Source organism: Hyaena hyaena, unplaced genomic scaffold (genome assembly GCF_003009895.1).
Source record: "Hyaena hyaena isolate Hyena2069 unplaced genomic scaffold, ASM300989v1 scaffold_710, whole genome shotgun sequence".
In the NCBI taxonomy this organism is placed as follows: Eukaryota; Metazoa; Chordata; class Mammalia; order Carnivora; family Hyaenidae; genus Hyaena; species Hyaena hyaena.
In genome coordinates this window covers 776394-794570 of record NW_024081345.1, presented here as the reverse complement: position 1 = coordinate 794570, position 18177 = coordinate 776394, and the positions used below count along the sequence as shown (strand labels likewise).

General features: G+C 42.2%; 1 protein-coding gene across 1 annotated transcript; it reads left to right on the top strand.

Annotated features, from left to right (window-relative positions):
- Nucleotides 1-226: 226 nt before the first annotated feature.
- On the top strand, nt 227-13071 carry CD180 (CD180 molecule). Its single transcript, XM_039217707.1, has 3 exons — nt 227-415; nt 8466-8632; nt 9731-13071. Exons 1-3 carry the CDS (start codon nt 326-328, stop codon nt 11457-11459), a joined length of 1986 nt encoding a protein of 661 aa, XP_039073638.1. The 5' UTR covers nt 227-325; the 3' UTR covers nt 11460-13071.
- The last annotated feature ends 5106 nt before the right edge of the window (nt 13072-18177 follow it).

The following is an 18177-nucleotide window of genomic DNA, read 5'->3' as shown; positions in this document are numbered from 1 at the left end:
GTCCCACTGAGCACCTGGGTGACCAGCCCCAAAGGGGCGCTCAACTGATTCATATTTGCCAGGAAACACGCTGGGGCCATTCTGAGGCTGGGTTCTCAGCTATTTTTGGCAAGGAGAATTGGTCGTATGCAAAAGGAACTTCCTCCTTTTTTTTTTTTTTCAGCACAGAACCAGCTGAGCAATCAACAGCATTTTTTGTTCCCAGATCACACCCTTCTGAGCACCTCTCTGCCCGCTGAGTTACGGATGCCATTAGAGTTTGATTCCATTTCTCTGCTCCAGGCACTAAGTAAGCCCACCAAGCTGGGGCGGCCTCGTTCCGGTGATGGCTCCCTGTGCCAGCTGCTTCCTGTTGGCAGTGATGTTTTCTGCCAGCTGTAAAGCCATCACCTCCTCGGATCAGATGTGCACTGAGGTGAGTCCGGACTGTTTGTCTTTATTCAGAGTAAACTGCCTGGAAATTTTGAGATTCAGCACACAGTCCTATCTGAGATGTGGCCTCCCAATAACCACTGTCTTTAAAAGGGTGACGAGGTGTGGAGAGGTTCTTCTTTAAAATGAGGGAGGAGCCACAGAGCTTAGCCAGGGGATGATCTCAAAAATTATCCGTTGGAAGAAATGAGAGTTTGCCTCCTCTACAAACAATTCCCTCAAAACGATTCTAATTGAGACATAATATACCAACAGGGTCTCAGTGCAAAGAGCAGCCCTCCAAATGTTTTTCCAGAATGGAGGTGCTGTTTCTCCAACATCCCAGCATATGGCCACTACTCTACAAACAGTTTTTTTGGTTTCCTGGAGATTAGCAAAGATGGCCTGTGCCAGGTTTTAGAGCATATACAGATCACTCTGAATGAGTCTGGCTTTCTTCTCAAATTGGACAGCCCTCCATCTGTTTTGCTGACCCACAGGAGTAACACTGAAGAACAGAGCCAAACTGCATCTTCTGTTTTGGCCCATAACAATATTTACCAACTTGTGTGAAGTTATTGGAGAGGGTCTCTTGCCATCTTCTAAAACGCTGCAACCTTTCTCCCACTGAGAATCTGCTCATAATTCTGGAGGCTAGAAATCTAAGATCAGGCATCAGCAAGGTTAGTTTCATCTGAGACCTCATTGATTGGCTCTCCCTGTGTAGATGGCCATCTTCTCCCTGTGTTTCACATCATCTTCTCTTTGTACCTGTGTCCTAATTTATTCTTCTCATGAGGACACCAGTCATACTGTATTAGGGCCCATCCTAACAATCTCAGTTCAACTTAATTACCTCTTTAAAGACTCTTTTTTTTCCAAATAAAGTCACCTTCTGAGTCCTCGGGTTAAGGCTTCAAGATATGAATTTGGCGATGACACAAATCAGACCACAACAGAAGGGGTCAAGTAAGAGGTTTATATCAACCCCAGAGGGCTCTCTCTTCAGCACTCAGGTCAGAAGGCCAATTACACACAGACATGTAGGTGACAAGATAAGAGGGTAAGAGTGGGAACACTCCCTCCTCAATGACCACGTAGGCATGCCATCCACCATCTGACAGCACCCTCAGGCAGGATAATATCATGCTTAACATCCAATTCCAGCTTATTGGGAATTGGGCTTTTTTAAAAATCCGACTCTGAAGCCTACCACTTCAACTCTTAAATCCCTGTATTGCTGCAAAGTCTGTGCAGTGCTTTAGAAGCCCAAGTGGGCGTTCTGGAAAGCCCGTGGAAATACTGGACCAGTCTAATTTCCTACTGAAGACACTAGGTTCCAGAGTTGCTAGTTCCTTTTTGCAAATGGCTCCTGTTTTGGCAGAGGAGAAGGGAAACAAACAGGGAGAACACCCTAGTCCTTTGGTTCCCTGTTTCGAGGTCTCTCTGACACTCAGGTGGCAAAAGTGATGCCGAGGGTCCCAGGATCTCCAGGCCTGTCCCTATGCGGAAGCAAGAGCTTTCCTCTTTGGTAAAGTCAGGGGAGACTGAAACCTTTCAATAGAACAAGCTCTCTGCAGTCCTCCCTCTGAAAGGACTGATTTTAAATGCCTTGGTAACAATGGAATTAACCTTGGACCTACACTTTCATTTATATCCTCTATCGTGTCTAAGTTCTCAGCAGCAGGATTCTCAGGCTGTTTACCATCCATCACTCTTTGTGAGTAGTGGGAGCTTCCTGGGGGTCACAAAGATGACTGAGAGTTTGTTCCTGAAGGTAAGGAACTTCTGGGCTGCAGAAAGTGGAATACAAGTGGAAGTGGTGGGAGAGGGAGCTTTGGGTTGAAGGGTCTGGCCCCTTTTCAAGCGTAGATTACCCCAGTTTGCTCAGCCTCCCCTTCGCTCTCCCTTCCCTCTTTTGTTCTCCCCTCCAGTTGAAGCAGAATTAACCACAATGTTGTCTATGTGCCCACGTGGTGGCTCCCATTAACTTATCAGGCCCTATCTTGAAAACAAGAAGTTTTTTCTTTTTTTTTTGCTTTGTTTTTAGTTTAGTAAACCTTTTATCGAAGTAAAACCTATATATGGAAGGTTCGCCAATCCTAAGCGTACAGTTTAATGAGTCTAACAAAGTGAGCACATCCATGTGACCAACACACAGATCAAAAAATAGCACATTCTTGGGGCACCCGGGTGGCTCCGTCGGTTAAGCAGCCGACTTCGGCTCAGGCGATCTCCTGATCTCACAGCTTGTGGGCTCGAGCCCCACGTCAGGCTCTGTGCTAACGGCTTGGAGCCTAGAGCCTACTTCAGATTCTGTGTCTCACTCTCTCTGTACCTCCCTCACTCACATTCTCTCTCTCTCTCTCAAAAAATAAATAAGCACTAAAGAAAGTTTTTTTTAATAAAAAAAGAAAAAAGAAAAGAAATAGTACATTCTCAGCAACTCAGAAGCCCCCTCATGCATATTCCCAGTCAGTAGCCCCCAGGGGCACCCAGTACTCTTAACTTCTATCATCGAAGAATGATTTTGCCTCTTTGTGAATTTTATATACCAGAGACCACATTGTTTATACTCTTTTGTGTCTGGCATATTATCAAAGCAGAAATATATGACATTTACCAAAAATGCTGCATACAGCAATCATTTATTTGTTTTCATTGCTGAATGGTATTCTGCTGTACTAGTGAACCACTATTTAGTCTTTCTACTGTTAGTGGTCATTTGCACTGTTGTCGATTTCTTGGCTATTATAAATGCTGCTGCTTTGGACATTCATATCTATGTCTCTAGTAAACAAATATCCAAATCTTTACTAGGTGTATACCAGGGTGGGGATGTATTTGGTCATAGTGTATACATGTATTTAATTTCAGTAGATATTGCCAACCTCTTTTCCAAAGGGTTAGTACCCATTTATACTCATTGGCAATGTATGTGAATTCTGATTACTCACTAATTTTGCTATTGTTGGTTTAAGAATGTTAACAGTTCTGATGGATGAGTAGTAGTATTTCATTGGGATTTAATTTTTATTTTCCTGATGGTTAGATGAGTACATTTTCAACTTTGTTGGCCATTCGATATCTGAGTGTGTGTGTGTGTGTGTGTGTGTGTGTGTGTGTGTGTGTATGACTGAGAGAAAGAGAGAGAGAGAGAGAGAAGTGCATTCTCAGTTCTTTTGCCCAGTTTCCCTTAGTTTTTCTGTCTTTCTTTTATTGGTTTGTAGGGGCTCCTTGTGAATTGCAGATACAAGTCCTTCATTACATTGCAACCATTCTTTCCCACTCTATGGCTTACCTTTCCATTCCCCTAATGATACTTTCTGATGAAAAGAAGTTCCTACTTTTAGTGTAGCTTGATTTATAATTATTCCTCTATTTTCAGGGCATTTCTTTCCTGTTTAAACATTTTTGACCATGAAAGTATTATCCTGTGTTTTCTTGAAGTTTGCTTTGTATTTAATTCTATTGTTAGGTTTCGCATTTATATCCATGGCCTACCTGGAATTGTTTTCTGCATACATTGTGAGGTGGGAGTCAAGATGAATTTTTAGTAAAACTTTTTGTTTGAAAAATATTTTTTTTTAATTTTTAATGTTTTATTTATTTTTGAGAGACAGCATGAGCAGGGAAGGGTCAGAGAGGGAGACACAGAATCTGAAGACAGGCTCCAGACTCTGAGCTAGCTGTCAGCACAGAGCCTGATGTGGGGCTCGAACCCACAAACCATGATATGACCTAAGCCGAAGTCGGACGCTCAACCGACTGAGCCACCCAGGCACCCCCTGAAAAGTATTTCTAATGTAGGCAAGTTCTAAAAATATATTGAACATCCGTAAACACTCCATGTGGAATCTTCCACTGTTCTATTCCACTGTTGTTTTCTTCTGTATGCGTGTGTTTCTTCGGTTATATTTTTCTATTGTTTACTCTGTATGTGTGTGTACAAGTAACAAAATTAGAGCCCTGACCAGGTCTTTGGAGGCTGACAGATGTGCAAAGCATAACTGAAATACAGTGTTCTGTGATTTGAATTATGGTAATGCTTTAGATGTACTCTTGAATAATGACTCTGGAGTGTAAACATGCCCCTTCATTTCAAATGGGCTCATCTTGGCTATCCAAACCTATGGTAGGAGATAGTCCTTCAGTCCTAGGTAGGGGTGAGAAGTGCCTAGTAGAGGTCCTTTTCAGATGAACTCCAAGTTCACAAATTCATGGATACAAAGGCTTCCGAAGAGCTCTAAACAGTGACATGATATTGTGATGATCCAGTAAAACACAAACTCCTCCTGTGAGTGTTCAACATACATTATCTTACTAATCCTCAGAGTTGGCCCACAAAGAAGGTTATCCCCCGTCTATAGCTGGTGAAAATGAAGGCTCAGTTTAGTGATTGAAAGCAGGGATCTGAACCCAAGCAATCTGACTCAAGATATACAGAAAATGAACTGCATATAATTGGGATGCTGTTTGCCTGTAGTAGTCAGGTCAACAACGAAGTTTGAGGACTGTGCCCTCTCAGGACTATTTTATTTTCAGAGAGTAGTTGTTACTCTGGGATCTGATGCAGTCACACTGCTAACTCTGGATAGAGGGGTGAAAAACTGGAGGGAGGGTCAGCGTTCCGCATGCCAGACTTCCTGCATGGAGTTGCTGGCTGCGGTGTATGCCAAGTGCAGAGGAAAGACTGGAAAGGTGGGGATTGGCACTTGGAGAAACTCGAAAGGTTCAAAATTAGAAAACGATTTCAACACTTTGGAGAAGAGAAAATACCACGGGATAGCAGGGAGTTGTAGTTACAGCAGAAGGAAGCAAAATAAGATCCTGATTGAAAAAATGCAAATGAATTACCTGGAAGGAAAAGGGATTGCAAACACAGATTTAACACTTGCGAGTTCCGCTATGTAGAAAAGGCACAGCTCTGACACGGAGCTGGAGACAAAGCGGTTGGTGCAGGTCCCAGTGCACAGCGGGTCCTGGGTAATTGGCCCACGACTTGGAGCGGGGGTAGGCATGGGGTTGTTGTGAATGCCGTGTCGCCTTGCACAGCCCTGCTGGCTGCACGAGTCCACATCAAGAAGGGACCTGTCTAGTCTACGGCCATACCACCCTGAACGCGCCCGATCTCGTCTGATCTCGGAAACTAAGCAGGGTCGGGCCTGGTTAGTACTTGGATGGGAGAAGGTACCTGTCTGGGGCACCTGGGTGGCTTAGTCGGTTAAGCGTCCGACTTTCGCTTAGGTCATGATCTCGCGGTTCGTGGGTCCGCGCCCCACGTCGGGCTCTGTGCTGACTGCCAGCTCGGAGCCTGGAGCCTGTTTCAGTCTGTGACTCCCTCTCTCTCTGACCCTCCCCTGCTCACACTGTCTGTCTGTCTGTCTGTCTCTCTCTCTCTCCTAGAAATAAATAAAACATTTAAAAAAAAAAATAAAGAAAGGACCTGTCTGTCACAGAACCGGCAAAAAAGTAGGAGAGGAAGAAGGTGATTTTAGACATGATCTCACACTGAGGGCTAGAGAATGAAAGCTGGTTTTACAGGAAGTGGTCATGAGGAGCTCAGAGGAACCACAGGGGCTGCAAAAGCAGTGGTGGGTATCTGCCTGGAGGTGCAACTGCAAACGGAACCCTGGCAGCCAGCCCAGCTTTATATTCCTTCTCTGCAGCCTGTCCGTTCCTTCTCTGTTGCGTGGTCATGCTGCAGTCCCAGAATCCTGTGCTCCTCTTATCACAGCTTTCTCTTAAAAAGTTTTGAGAGGATCCTGACAGTGAGCAAGACACAACCTCACTCATGTAGTATTTCTACCAAAAATGTATAACCTGAATCAGATCATGTGGAAAGATGCCCCAAGTGAGGGGCATTCTGTAAAATATGAATCGGGGTTCAGTAAATATATATATATATACGTATGTGTGTTTTATTGATATATACATCAATGCCATTAAATACAACAAAAGGCTAAGGAATTGTCTGACTAAAGGAGCCTAAAGATACACAAAAACTAAATGCAATGTGTGAATGTAGACTAGAAAAAACAAAATTACTATAAATGATAATATTAAGACAATTGCCAAAATGTGAATATGAACTGGACATTGGATAATAATATTGTATCAGTGTTCAATATTATGAATTAGGGACGGGCACTGTGGTTATAGGAGAGATGTCCTTGTTCTAGGAGACTGAGGGGTAATGGGTCATGTCGTCTACAATTTACTCTCAACAAAAAAGGAATGAGAACAGTGTGTGTGCATGTGTATGTGTGTACTTCCTGCCTCAAAAAATTCGACAGACTGGAAACAATTTAATGCTGCTTGAGTGATTGTAGAGCATGGGGGGCTTCGTGTTACCATCCATAACAGTAACTGTGAGTGTACAAGACTGTGACTGTGGATACAAAAGCCAAAGGGGATGGGCTCTGTGGGGGGGGGGGGGGGGGGGGGCTCAGGACATTCTCCAAAATATGCTTGCTTCTTAAATTCTCTTAGAAGCTGCAATTCTTGTCATTTGCCTCATTCTCCCATGAATCAAGGGCAGAGAGTTTGCTGCAGTTTATACCTAACTACAGATTAATATATGACACAGGCTCATGGTGGGTTTCTTAATACTCTGTAATTAAGAACTGGTAATGTTATCAACTAGTTCTGTTTTTCACTGGGATAAAACTGAGCTATTTCATTTATCTGCCTCTGCATTTGCTAGAAGCTCCCTCAGGCCACTGGCTCTAGAGAGCTCCTGCTGCATTCTCAACTTTCTGAATTACATTAATGCAGTAAAAGTGCTTAGTAAAGCAAAGAAGAGGACTAATTTAGGTGTCACCGGCGCTTATATATTCAGGAGAAGGAGGGAATTGCCAGCATGGCGCCTTTTGCTATAGGACCAGAATAGCGCAAGACGAACTGAGAAAGGGTCCCTTTCTCCAAGTATATGTGACATCTGTTATGCCCGCGCACACCGGAAAAGGGAAATTCGTTCTCAAAGCTCCTCCAGACCTTCCCAGCTACCGGGGAAGTTACACAAGAGGGGTCTGGTAACATGTGTTTTTCCCACCGGTCAGCTAAATCTGAGTTTTAAATGTGAAGTGTGAACTTCAAGGACATTAGGTGGATTTGTGGCATTGCCTGGAGGACTTTGGGTCTATAAAATGAAGAGTGAATTACAAGGAAATAAAAATACGGCATTTTCATCAGTAACACTGATAGTAATATCACAATACAGAAGAAAACGTGACTTGCTGTAGGTGAGCATGCTCACTGTACCTACAAAAATGTGCACCACTAAGCAGAAGTTGGAGTCAAGCAAAAAGCAATTAAAATGTGACATGTCTAAAACATCAGGCTTCATAGTAAAGGAAGATGTTCTCAGTCTTCTGTTTCTAGCTAAGGAGGACTGTCTGCAACAGTATGAGGACAGAGAATTTTGAAATAGTTACATAAGTAGTTATAAGGAACCCCCATGTATATATCGACATTGAATAGTCACCAATAGTTTGCCTACTGATTTCATGTATCCAATCCTCCCCTCCTTTATGCCCAGAGTATTTTAAATGAAATCCCAAACATCAAGACATTTTACCCAGAAATACTTCAACGTGCATTTCAAGAGAATAAGAACATTACTGTTATCATTCAAAAATTCTTATAATATCCTCTAATATCCTGTCCTCAAAGTTTCTTGATAGTCTATAAAAGGTCTTTTCCGGATGCTTCATTTGAATCAGAATCAAAACAAGGGCTACTCTATTATTATTTGGTTATGTCTCTTAAAGATCTTCTATCCGCTGTCTCTTTTAACAGGAGCAGTCTCCTCTTGCCCCAAGGCCAGCCGAGTCCAACACTGATGAATGATCTGGTGACAGCCCACCTTTTCGTATTACAAAAATATAATAAAATAAATAATCTTATGCACAAGTCACTTTGTGTCTTTGCAGCTGTGTATGTGGTAAGATTCCAAGAAGTGAGATTGCTGTGCAAAGGATAAGATATACATAACTTTGCTAATCAATCAAATTACCAACTCTGATATTCATTTCCATTGTTTCTCTTGTCAGAAAGAAGCCAACAAAACATATAACTGTGAAAATTTAGGTCTCACAGAAGTTCCTGAGACTCTACCAAACACAACAGAATTTTTAGAATTTGGCTTTAATCTCTTGCCTACAATTGAAAATACAACTTTCACCAGACTCGTAGATCTTATCTTTTTGGACTTAACCAGGTATGTATTTGAATTCATTGTGTGTGGTTGAAGTTTTCCTTAAGTAGTAACACAACTTGCATTCACCCTGCTTCTTTTGGAAGCACAAGGGCCTTCTACGTTTCCTGTGTGTTTACTCTTTCCCATGAAATATTTTTATTCAGGTGAAATATAGTATTAAAGAAACCCAATCACTGAAGAGAAGATTGGATTGTTTTCAAAGACACTGCATCAACACTGTTATTTAAGAAGCTCTAAGGAATACTGATAACAAAACTGAAAACAAATCTTTTATTCAATCAGATGCTGTATTTTACTACATGTTAGCGTAGTTTACTATTGGGTTATAACATTTTAAGAAAAATTTACAGAAGAAACACACAAGCTACTAACTTTTTCCCCTGTAAGTTGAGAAAAGAGTTCCATTATTTAATTTTAGAATCAGGACCAGTGTTTATGAACCAGTAGGCAGAAATGTTACAAGAAAATAAGGGAAGAAACCAGAAGGGAATTGTAGCGTGTGTATTTGTGTGTGGGGGGTGCTCATCCATGTGTAATCGGTATTTTCAAGTACAATACCAGGATAACTCCTGTACTGCTCCGTATTTCTATGGCACATTTTCCTATGTGCCATTTGGTTAACAGCCATTCCCTAAAGCACTCATCATTTCTGTACTTGAATAGATATAACAAGAGTTTGAGAAAAGCTGTGACTTATCCAGGATGACACAAATACATATATTACATGTCATTTGCTCTATAGTATACATGATGTGCTACATTTTATATATTACTTAAAACAATAAATAATAACTCCAGTTTGCCTACAACCAAACCACTAACAGTTCTCTCAATTCTAAAAACAAACCTTTGATGGTTCAATCCAAAGGGATAAGATATCTGGAAAAAAATTCTAAATCAGAGTGTTCGGAACTGAGGCTAGTCATTAATTCAATAGATCATCTGTTGGTACTGAAGAAAGTGTTTTATGTTTTGCTTCATATAACGATGTATACTGTTTTTATTATACACAAAAGATGGCTTTGTTAAAATTAGTCACTGTGACAGAGTTTTTCTTTTTTCTAAGGAATTACTGTTAAATACTATTATCTTTTTAAGGTGTCAGATTAACTGGGTACATGAAGACACTTTTCAATACCAGCATCAATTGGACACAATTGTGTTGACTGGAAATCCTCTGATATTCATGGCAGAAACAGCGTTTAATGGGCCCAAATCGCTGAAGCATCTTTTCTTAGTCCAAACAGGAATATCCAATCTCCAGTTTATACCAGTGTACAATCTGGAAAAGCTGGAAAGTTTGCATCTTGGAAGTAACCATATTTCCTCCATTAAGTTCCCAGAAAACTTTCCAACGCAGAATTTGAAAGTCCTGGATTTTCAGAATAACGCTATATACTATCTCTCTAGTGAAGACATGAATGCTCTGGAGAAGGCCACCAACCTAAGCCTTAATTTCAATGGCAATGGCATTAGAGGCATTGAGCCTGGAGCTTTCCATTCAAAAAGCTTCCAGAGTTTGAACTTTGGAGGCACTCTTAACTTGTCTGTTATATTGAAAGGTCTACAGAACTCTACTACTCAGTCTCTCTGGCTGGGGACATTTGACGACATTGAAGACCAAGACCTCACTTCAGCCATGTTTGAGGGACTTTGTGAAATGTCTGTTGAAAGCATCAATCTACAGAAGCACCATTTCTCTGATATCTCATCTACAACATTTCGGTGCTTCACTCAACTCCAGGAATTGGATCTGACAGCAACTCACTTGAAAGGGTTACCCTCTGGGATTGAGGGTATGAACGCTCTCAAGAAATTAGTTCTCAATGTAAATAATTTTGACCAGTTGTGTCAAATCAATGCTGCCAGTTTTCCATCCCTCATAGATCTCTCTATCAAAGGCAACGTGAGGACACTAGACCTTGGTGCTGGGTGTTTGGAAAAACTAGAAGATCTTCAGAAACTTGATTTAAGCCACAATGATATAGCAGCTTCCGACTGCTGCAATCTGCAACTCAAAAACCTGGCCCACTTACAATACCTAAATCTGAGCTACAATGAGCCTCTTGGTCTCCAGAGTCAGGCATTCAAAGAATGTCCTCGGTTAGAACATCTAGATTTGGCATTTACCCACTTGCACGTTAAGGCTCCACAGAGTCCTTTTCAAAACCTCCATCTCCTACAAGTTCTGAATCTTTCTCACTGTCTCCTGGATACCAGCAATCAGCACCTTCTAGCAGGCCTGGTGGATCTCCGCCATCTAAATTTACAGGGGAATCACTTTCCAGATGGGAGCATCTCAAAGACCAACCTGCTTCAGCCCTTGAGCAGCTTGGAGGTTCTTATTTTATCCTCCTGTGACCTCCTTTCCATAGACAAGCAAGCATTCCAGAGCCTTGGGAATATGAGTCATGTAGACTTAAGCTACAACAGCCTGACAGGCAATAGCATAGATGCTTTTAGCCATCTTCAGGGGCTCTACCTCAATCTGGCCGCCAATAGCATCCACACCGTCCCACCTCATCTCATTCCCATCCTGTCCCAGCAGAGCACCATTAACCTAAGTCACAATCCCCTGGAGTGTACTTGTTCCAACATTTATTTTATAACATGGTACAAAGAAAACCTGGAGAAATTTGAGGGCTTGGAGGAAACTGTGTGTGCAAACCCCCCATCTTTAAGGGGAGTTAAGCTGTATGATGTCAAACTGTCCTGTGGGATTACAGCTCTGGGCATTTTCTTTCTTATAGTATTTCTACTTCTCATTGCCATTCTGCTCATTTTTTCAGTTAAATTCCTCCTTAGGTGGAAATACCAGCACATTTAGTACAGAAGGTTCCCGGAGATGGCAAATAAATGTGTTCAGTGAAATTGCCCCAAGTAAAGGAACTGTTGTCTGTTCCTTTTCAGGCTGTCAGAATTTTCACATTGGTTCCTGCAGCTGGATAGGGACTCACTGTGCTTTTCTGAGTCCCAGAGCTAATGAACCTTCCTGCAACGTAAACTGACTAGGGCCAGGGGACCAAACAACAGCTGTGAGAGACACAGAGCCATTTCCTCACATGAAAGGTGGTTGGAGGACCTGGGGCAGGGAAAGGCCAGAAGAGGAATGTTCAAGGAGGCTATCTCCCTTCCGCTCATGGACACCCCTGAAGCAGCACCCACCTTGATCCTAGAGGGAGATCAACAACCACAACCTAGTGGCACTGGTGACCCCAGTCCAAACTGTCTCCTGCAGCTTGGGCATTGTGCTTGGCTCTGAGTCCTCAGTAAGAAAGTCGGTCATTTGAAAAACTTGTTGAGGATCAAGTCTCAATGCTTATTTTAAATGAGAAAGGGAATACACAAGTGAGTTTAAAAGAAGAGGCTGAGAAATGAATTGTGATACCAAATCTGCTTCATTAATCTCCTTAATCCTAAAGTCTCTAAGGTCTCTACCATGCTGCTACAGTGTAAATAGGTACAAACACAAACACAAACAAAAACAAACAAACCACACCACAAGTCCCGCATCCTTCAAGGTCTAGTATTTTTGCTACATTGGCCACCCTCATTGTTCAGAACCATGGAAGTTTCTTCTACCTATCTTGTGTGCTTGGTCTTATATTACAAAGCCTACCTTACACATGGGCTGTGGTCCAAATGCTCTTCTCATCTGAATGTCTGGTTCTTAGAAGCTTCTTTCCCACAGAAACTATGAGATAAATGGTGGTTTGGTTCCCAGGGCAGCTCTCAAAAGTCTATTCACCTGGGATAGTAATCGAGATAGTGCATTTGCAGTGAAACCAGTGGAAGAAAGCATCACTGTGCTCTAGCTGTCCACAACACAATACTCTGGCTCAATGAGCTTCTGTTGAGTCTGGGGGTAACAGCAATGGTTGTGCCAGTGGGAAAGAATGGACAAGACCATTGACTGTAGAGACACTGAGAGAGGACAGAGAAGAGGAAAGTGTTAGGACTTAGGTCTTGCAAGGCCTAAAGGGTCCACTCCTATAAGGCTTAATCTTCTGTGGTCTGCACTGGTGGACAAAAGCTGAACTCTCTTGTACTCAGGATGCTGCATTTATATGGCCTTAAGTTCTGGAACCAGTTTTCATCTAGAAGTGGTAACTCGAGCTATGAAAATCTGATTGGATATCAACATGAAATTAACTTTCATATCCAATCGGAATTTATTAGCCCTTATGTTGAGGTCCTAACAGTGGGACATATTAACAGAGTGGAAACTGGGGACCAAAGTCTCTTTACTTCTGTATCCCCCCAAGAACAGCAAAAAAGACAAGAAACAGTGAAAAAATGCCATAAAACTCTCCTGCAAATGCTCTACTAGTCTTGTAGTCTTGGGGGATTTTTTGTGTAGTACTAAGTGGGAGGCCACGTTTTTCTAGAAGTTCTTGGTTAACAACACAAGGTAAAGGAAGAGAGGAGCTTGCTTTGACTCTAAGGGGGAACCAAAAAAAAAAATCTCAGTAAACTAGACAAAAATGTTTTAATGCAATGTTTTTTAAAAAAACTTTAGATTAATGGAAAAAATTCCATGATAAATAAAATAACAAAATAAAAAAAAAACAACACGATCCATAATAGTCCCATGCTGAATCATGTTAGAGCCTGAGGCAAAAGGAAAAATCAGTAATACTGATCCTGCCTTTGTTTAACATTTCGGTATTTTGTTCATGGTTGATACTTTGCATTTAGTTTTCTTTTTTAACTTAATACTGCATTAAAATATTAACTTCATTACTGAGTTCTTTGGTGGCCCCTTAAATTTAGCACCCCAGGTGGGTGTCTCACTGGCCTCAACCTATTCCCACTGTAAGAAATGCTAAGAAGTAAGGACCCCAGTTAACTCCCAAGCCACAGTTTGCCCAGGCCCTATTAGCAGGCATATTATCCCAAAGTTATTCTCAAGGGCCTTTCCCTTTCCACTTACTTTCTGGAAGCAGGTCAAAGTGTCCGAGAACTTACACCTTGTTCCCCATCTTCAGTTAACTCCCAACTCAAAGGCATCCTTCCTTCAAAGCCAAGAGAGGGGGCAAAGGTGAATGAGTACTATATCCCTTTGAGCTCAAAGTGGCCAGGGAACCTGGTGAATGAGCACAAGCAGAGCACCACTCTGTTAATGAAATGAAACATCACACAATTAGTTGCTTTAATTACCTTGAATATCAGTGTTCGGGAAAACAGGTACCTGCAAAGGAAGTTTTCCTCAGCTTTCCGGAGGGAGCTTGGAGAGGCAGTCATTTAAAGATGTGTGTGGAAGGAAGAATTGAGTGCTAGAAATATGCACTAATATCGGGGGCACATCCATCATCCACCTTTCTTCCTTTCCTGGGCCTAGGATGGTGGGGCAACATTCCGAGAAGGCCAGTTTGAGCCACTGCTGTGTTGGTTGGTATTGGCCTTGAGTCTGGCAATGACCAAGGCCTTTTTCCACTGAGTTTTGGGCTCAGAAGGGACCTAATGCAGAAGTGAGTGTGGCTGCCTTGGCCAGGCTTTGTTAGTGTGCAGGGCAGGGGGTCTCTCAGGCAGCTTCCTAACTGGTGCTACACCAAAGACCCCTCTTTCTAGGGACCCAAAGGCAGTGCTAGTTTACAAATTCCGGCAGCCAACCCTCCTAAGTCAAGAGAGAGCATCCCTGCTGACTACACCCCAGGCTGTCTATTCTTATGCAAGAGCCATTCACCTTTGAGGATTCAGGTAGGAAGGTAGCAGAACACACAGTTAATTTGTTTTGTTGATTTCATTCATTTGCTTGTACCAAATTAGATGATCAGCTCTGGAAACTCTGTGAACTATTCGTGGTAGTGACCACAAAGATGCAAAAACCATGTTCACTGTTTCCTCCGACCCTCCCTTTTCTCTTTGCTTTTGCTTTCTTTGCAGTTTCTTCCCTTTTTTTTTTCTCCTTCTCTACTGGTTTCATGCTTTCCTTCCTTCCTTCATCCATATCAGACAGGATGGAACTCGACCCTCAATGAATCCAGTCTAAGACAGAACCAGAGTGCACGGAGTTCCCTGCCCATTCTAGCAAATTCAAGCTCTTTCCTGACTGTAGGATTTAAGCTGCAGAGAGGATATACTAATCACTGTCTTACCACTCCATAGCCACACGGTTCTCCCTAATAGTTAATGTGTTAAAACAAAAACAAAAGTATTCTGCAGAATATCTGTGATGCAGACTGCAACACAGGAAAAATGGTAGGGTCCTAAGCCCTAGCAAAATGTAATTGCCCATCTTGCTTTCATTTATCAGGCATGTGCCCCTTCCAAGTAATGCAACTTGCTATTCCATAACTGCACACTGATCTAAGGCTTTTTGACAGCTCCTCTGTTTTAAGCAACAGTAAATTCACCCTACAAAGTCAGAAAGGCAGCTTTTTGATAGCTGCTGTCAATTTTATTGCTTTATCCTGGTTACTAGGATAGAATCTGTAGACATGGTGTGTTTATTGGTTTTATGTATCGTATGTTGTTACTGCTCTGACAAGCTACTCCTATAAAAATGTGTTATTATTGCATGTTGTAGCTCAGTGAGCTGACCCTGCATTTCAAAGTGTACTGAAGCAAATAGCATTGAAGTCCATAAAAGCTGACTGGCCTCCATCACAGAAGACTCTTCTGAGTGAGCTGCAACTCCCACAATCTGGTAGCAAATTATACCTTTCCCCAGAGCCAACAGCTGTCACTGCTAACTGAACACAGGACAGGCCCAAACACAGGCATTATCGGTAAAATTTCAAGACAGGAAACCCTCAGATCATTCCCACTTGTCCAATTCTTCAATAAGTGTTGTTTGTAATTTTGAAGTTTACAGAAATATGAAATAAAAGGCTTTTAAATGTTTTTGTATACTATTATCGGATGCAAAAGGGGTGGCTGACCTTGTTTTCTATCTGTCTTGAATGCTAAAGACAAAATTAACTTGAGTTACAGCAAGAAAGAATGGATTAGTTCCAAGCAAGCCATAACTGGGGACCCTGGGAGATTAACTAGAATGTTAAGAGTTAGATGGGGCGCCTGGGTGGCTTAGTCGGTTAAGCGTCCGACTTTCGCTTAGGTCATGATCTCGCGGTTCATGGGTTCGGGCCCCGCGTCGGGCTCTGTGCTGACTGCCAGCTCAGAGCCTGGAGCCTGTTTCAGTCTGTGACTCCCTCTCTCTCTGACCCTCCCCTGCTCATGCTCTCTCTCTCTCTCTCTCCTAGAAATAAATAAATAAAAAAAAACATTAAAAAAAAAAAGAGTTAGAATGTCTGATGGGGAGTGGGGGAGTAAGCTTGAAGGCTACAGAAGAATGGGCCAGCCAGGTGTGGCTCCTAGATACTGGTTTATCACCAGAATCATCTGGGCATTCATTACCAAACAGATTCCCCTGCCCCACCCCTAGATATGGGAATTCTGTTAGACTGGGGTTGGCACTGGGCTCTAAGCCAAATGATTTCATGCAAAATATCCTTCCCTAAACTTAATGTTATCAACCAATAGCAGAGTCATATATTAGGCTCCATGCATTAAATGAGTTGAAGAACTGCTCCATTTTCTACAAGAGGAAATTTCTAAGAAGTCTTCAAATTCGACGGTGAGACATCCCGGGCAGAAAGCCTGTTAGTCTCTTGCCACAACTACCAGGCCATAAGACTGTGCTGCTAAACTCCTCTGCTCTCCCACCTACCCCCTGTCCCTACTCCTGTTCCATCCCATCTACCTACAATACGAAATCATTTACTGAATAATGTGGATCTGGAGAAAGGAAAGAACGAATCTATTATTTTTAGAAGCCATTACTGTTCATGAAAGATTAAACAGTGAACTTCATTGAACTTCCTCCTCTCATCCCCCCAAACTTAGGTAACATTCTCTAAGCATTTGACTGCTCAAGACAAGGGATTAGAGCCCACAAAGGTAAGCAAAAGACAGCTGGCCACTGGAGTGGCCATCTGGCTACTCCTCCCTTCATGTTCATTCATGGGCTTTATAAAGAGCTTGGGTCTCCCTTTTTCTCTTTATCTGGTCTTTGGAAACAACCTAAACAGCCAACAACAGACACATGGCCAAATTAATTAGGGAATGATCTGAACAAACAGGGAGATGTTCTGTCTTCTTGGGTGGGATAAGAACATTAGAAACCTGTTGGTGTCACTAGGAATTGGAGAAATACAACTTAAAGTGAGATAAAGGTTTCTCTGTTCGTCTGGCAAAAAAGGAAGAGCTGGATAAGAGCGTTGGTGGGATGTGGGTTTGTAGGTACTGCAGACATGGCTTACAGACGTAGACGAGTGTAGCCATTCTAGGACCCTCTGACACCAACTGGTCAAATTAAATATGTGACCCATGAACTCTGCTAGGGTCTACTTCCCAAGAAAATTTCACATCTCCACAAGGCTATTTAATGCGACATTATTTATGGAGGGGCAAGTTCAAAGCAGTTTGAGTGTTCATCACTAGAAAGATGGGTAGGTAAGTGTGGAAGATGCCCACCACGGGTATTACACAGAAGGCAGAAGCAATGGATTAGATAAAGCTAGGGCAACATACTTGAATCTTAAACATACCGTGCTGAAAGAGGGTATCAAGAGGACAGGACTACTGGTTAACCCATGAGCTGGATCTGGGCCATCAGGCTCCTCATGCCCTCCCCTGTCCTTGGAATGTACACTCCACCCACCATTCCCACAGTGGGAGCTGGTTTCCAGGAGCAGCCTTAAGAAAGCAACATTCTGTTGAGCGGGATGGAACACATGACTGAACACAGTTAAGGCCTCTCTATATAAACTTTTAAGATTCTGGCACATGGGTGTAAGCAATCTACTTGCCTGTGGCCACCCAAGGCAAGCCTCATATATAAGTTTCCTTGCTCATTAAACCTGCCACCTACCAATCTGGGGTGGTCTGCTACTGTCTTCTGTCTCTCCTCCCCCTTCAGGTACAGAGGCCAGTTTGTTAACCAACATAGAAAGCTTGATGGGGAAAAAACAAACCCAAAATGACATATTAGCAAGCTTATTTTTATAAATTAAACAGACACGCATATAAAACAATATACCAGTATTTTGTAAGAACACAAAAAGATAAACCATAAATTAACATAGCTGCCTGGAGGGTGGGAGGAGGGGATGAAAGGAAGTGTGGGGATAAATTAAATGAACTCAGGCATAAGCTGGCTGAGAATTGGTGGGATGGCCCAATCATCTGCATCAGAGGCCCTCTGCCATCTACGCACGTGCACGTGAATGAAAGCAATATAGCACACCCATAAAATGAAATGCCACGCAGCCATTATGAACAATATTGCTCAAGTATATTTATAGACACTGAAATATATTTCTGATATAATATGAAACAGAAGAGGTCTGCAGACCTCACGTCCACTATTATTTCAGGTTTTTGAAAAAAATTAAAAACCTGTATAAATCAAAGGATGACGAGTGGCTGGTGGGATGTCAGGGATTCCTTTTTCTTCTTTTCTGTATTTCTAATTTGCCTTCAATGACCATGCTATGCAATAAAACAAGTTCTGCTGTCTTTTGAAGACTGTTTTTGCTTTT

What these genes read in the sequence shown, in the direction of transcription:
- CD180 (XM_039217707.1), top strand. Translation starts at nt 326, where the DNA reads ATGGCTCCCTGTGCCAGCTGCTTCCTGTTGGCAGTGATGTTTTCTGCC. An exon ending in CGGATCAGATGTGCACTGAG is followed by an intron (nt 416 to 8,465) that starts GTGAGTCCGGAC and finishes TTCTCTTGTCAG; the next exon opens with AAAGAAGCCAACAAAACATA. An exon ending in ATCTTTTTGGACTTAACCAG is followed by an intron (nt 8,633 to 9,730) that starts GTATGTATTTGA and finishes TATCTTTTTAAG; the next exon opens with GTGTCAGATTAACTGGGTAC.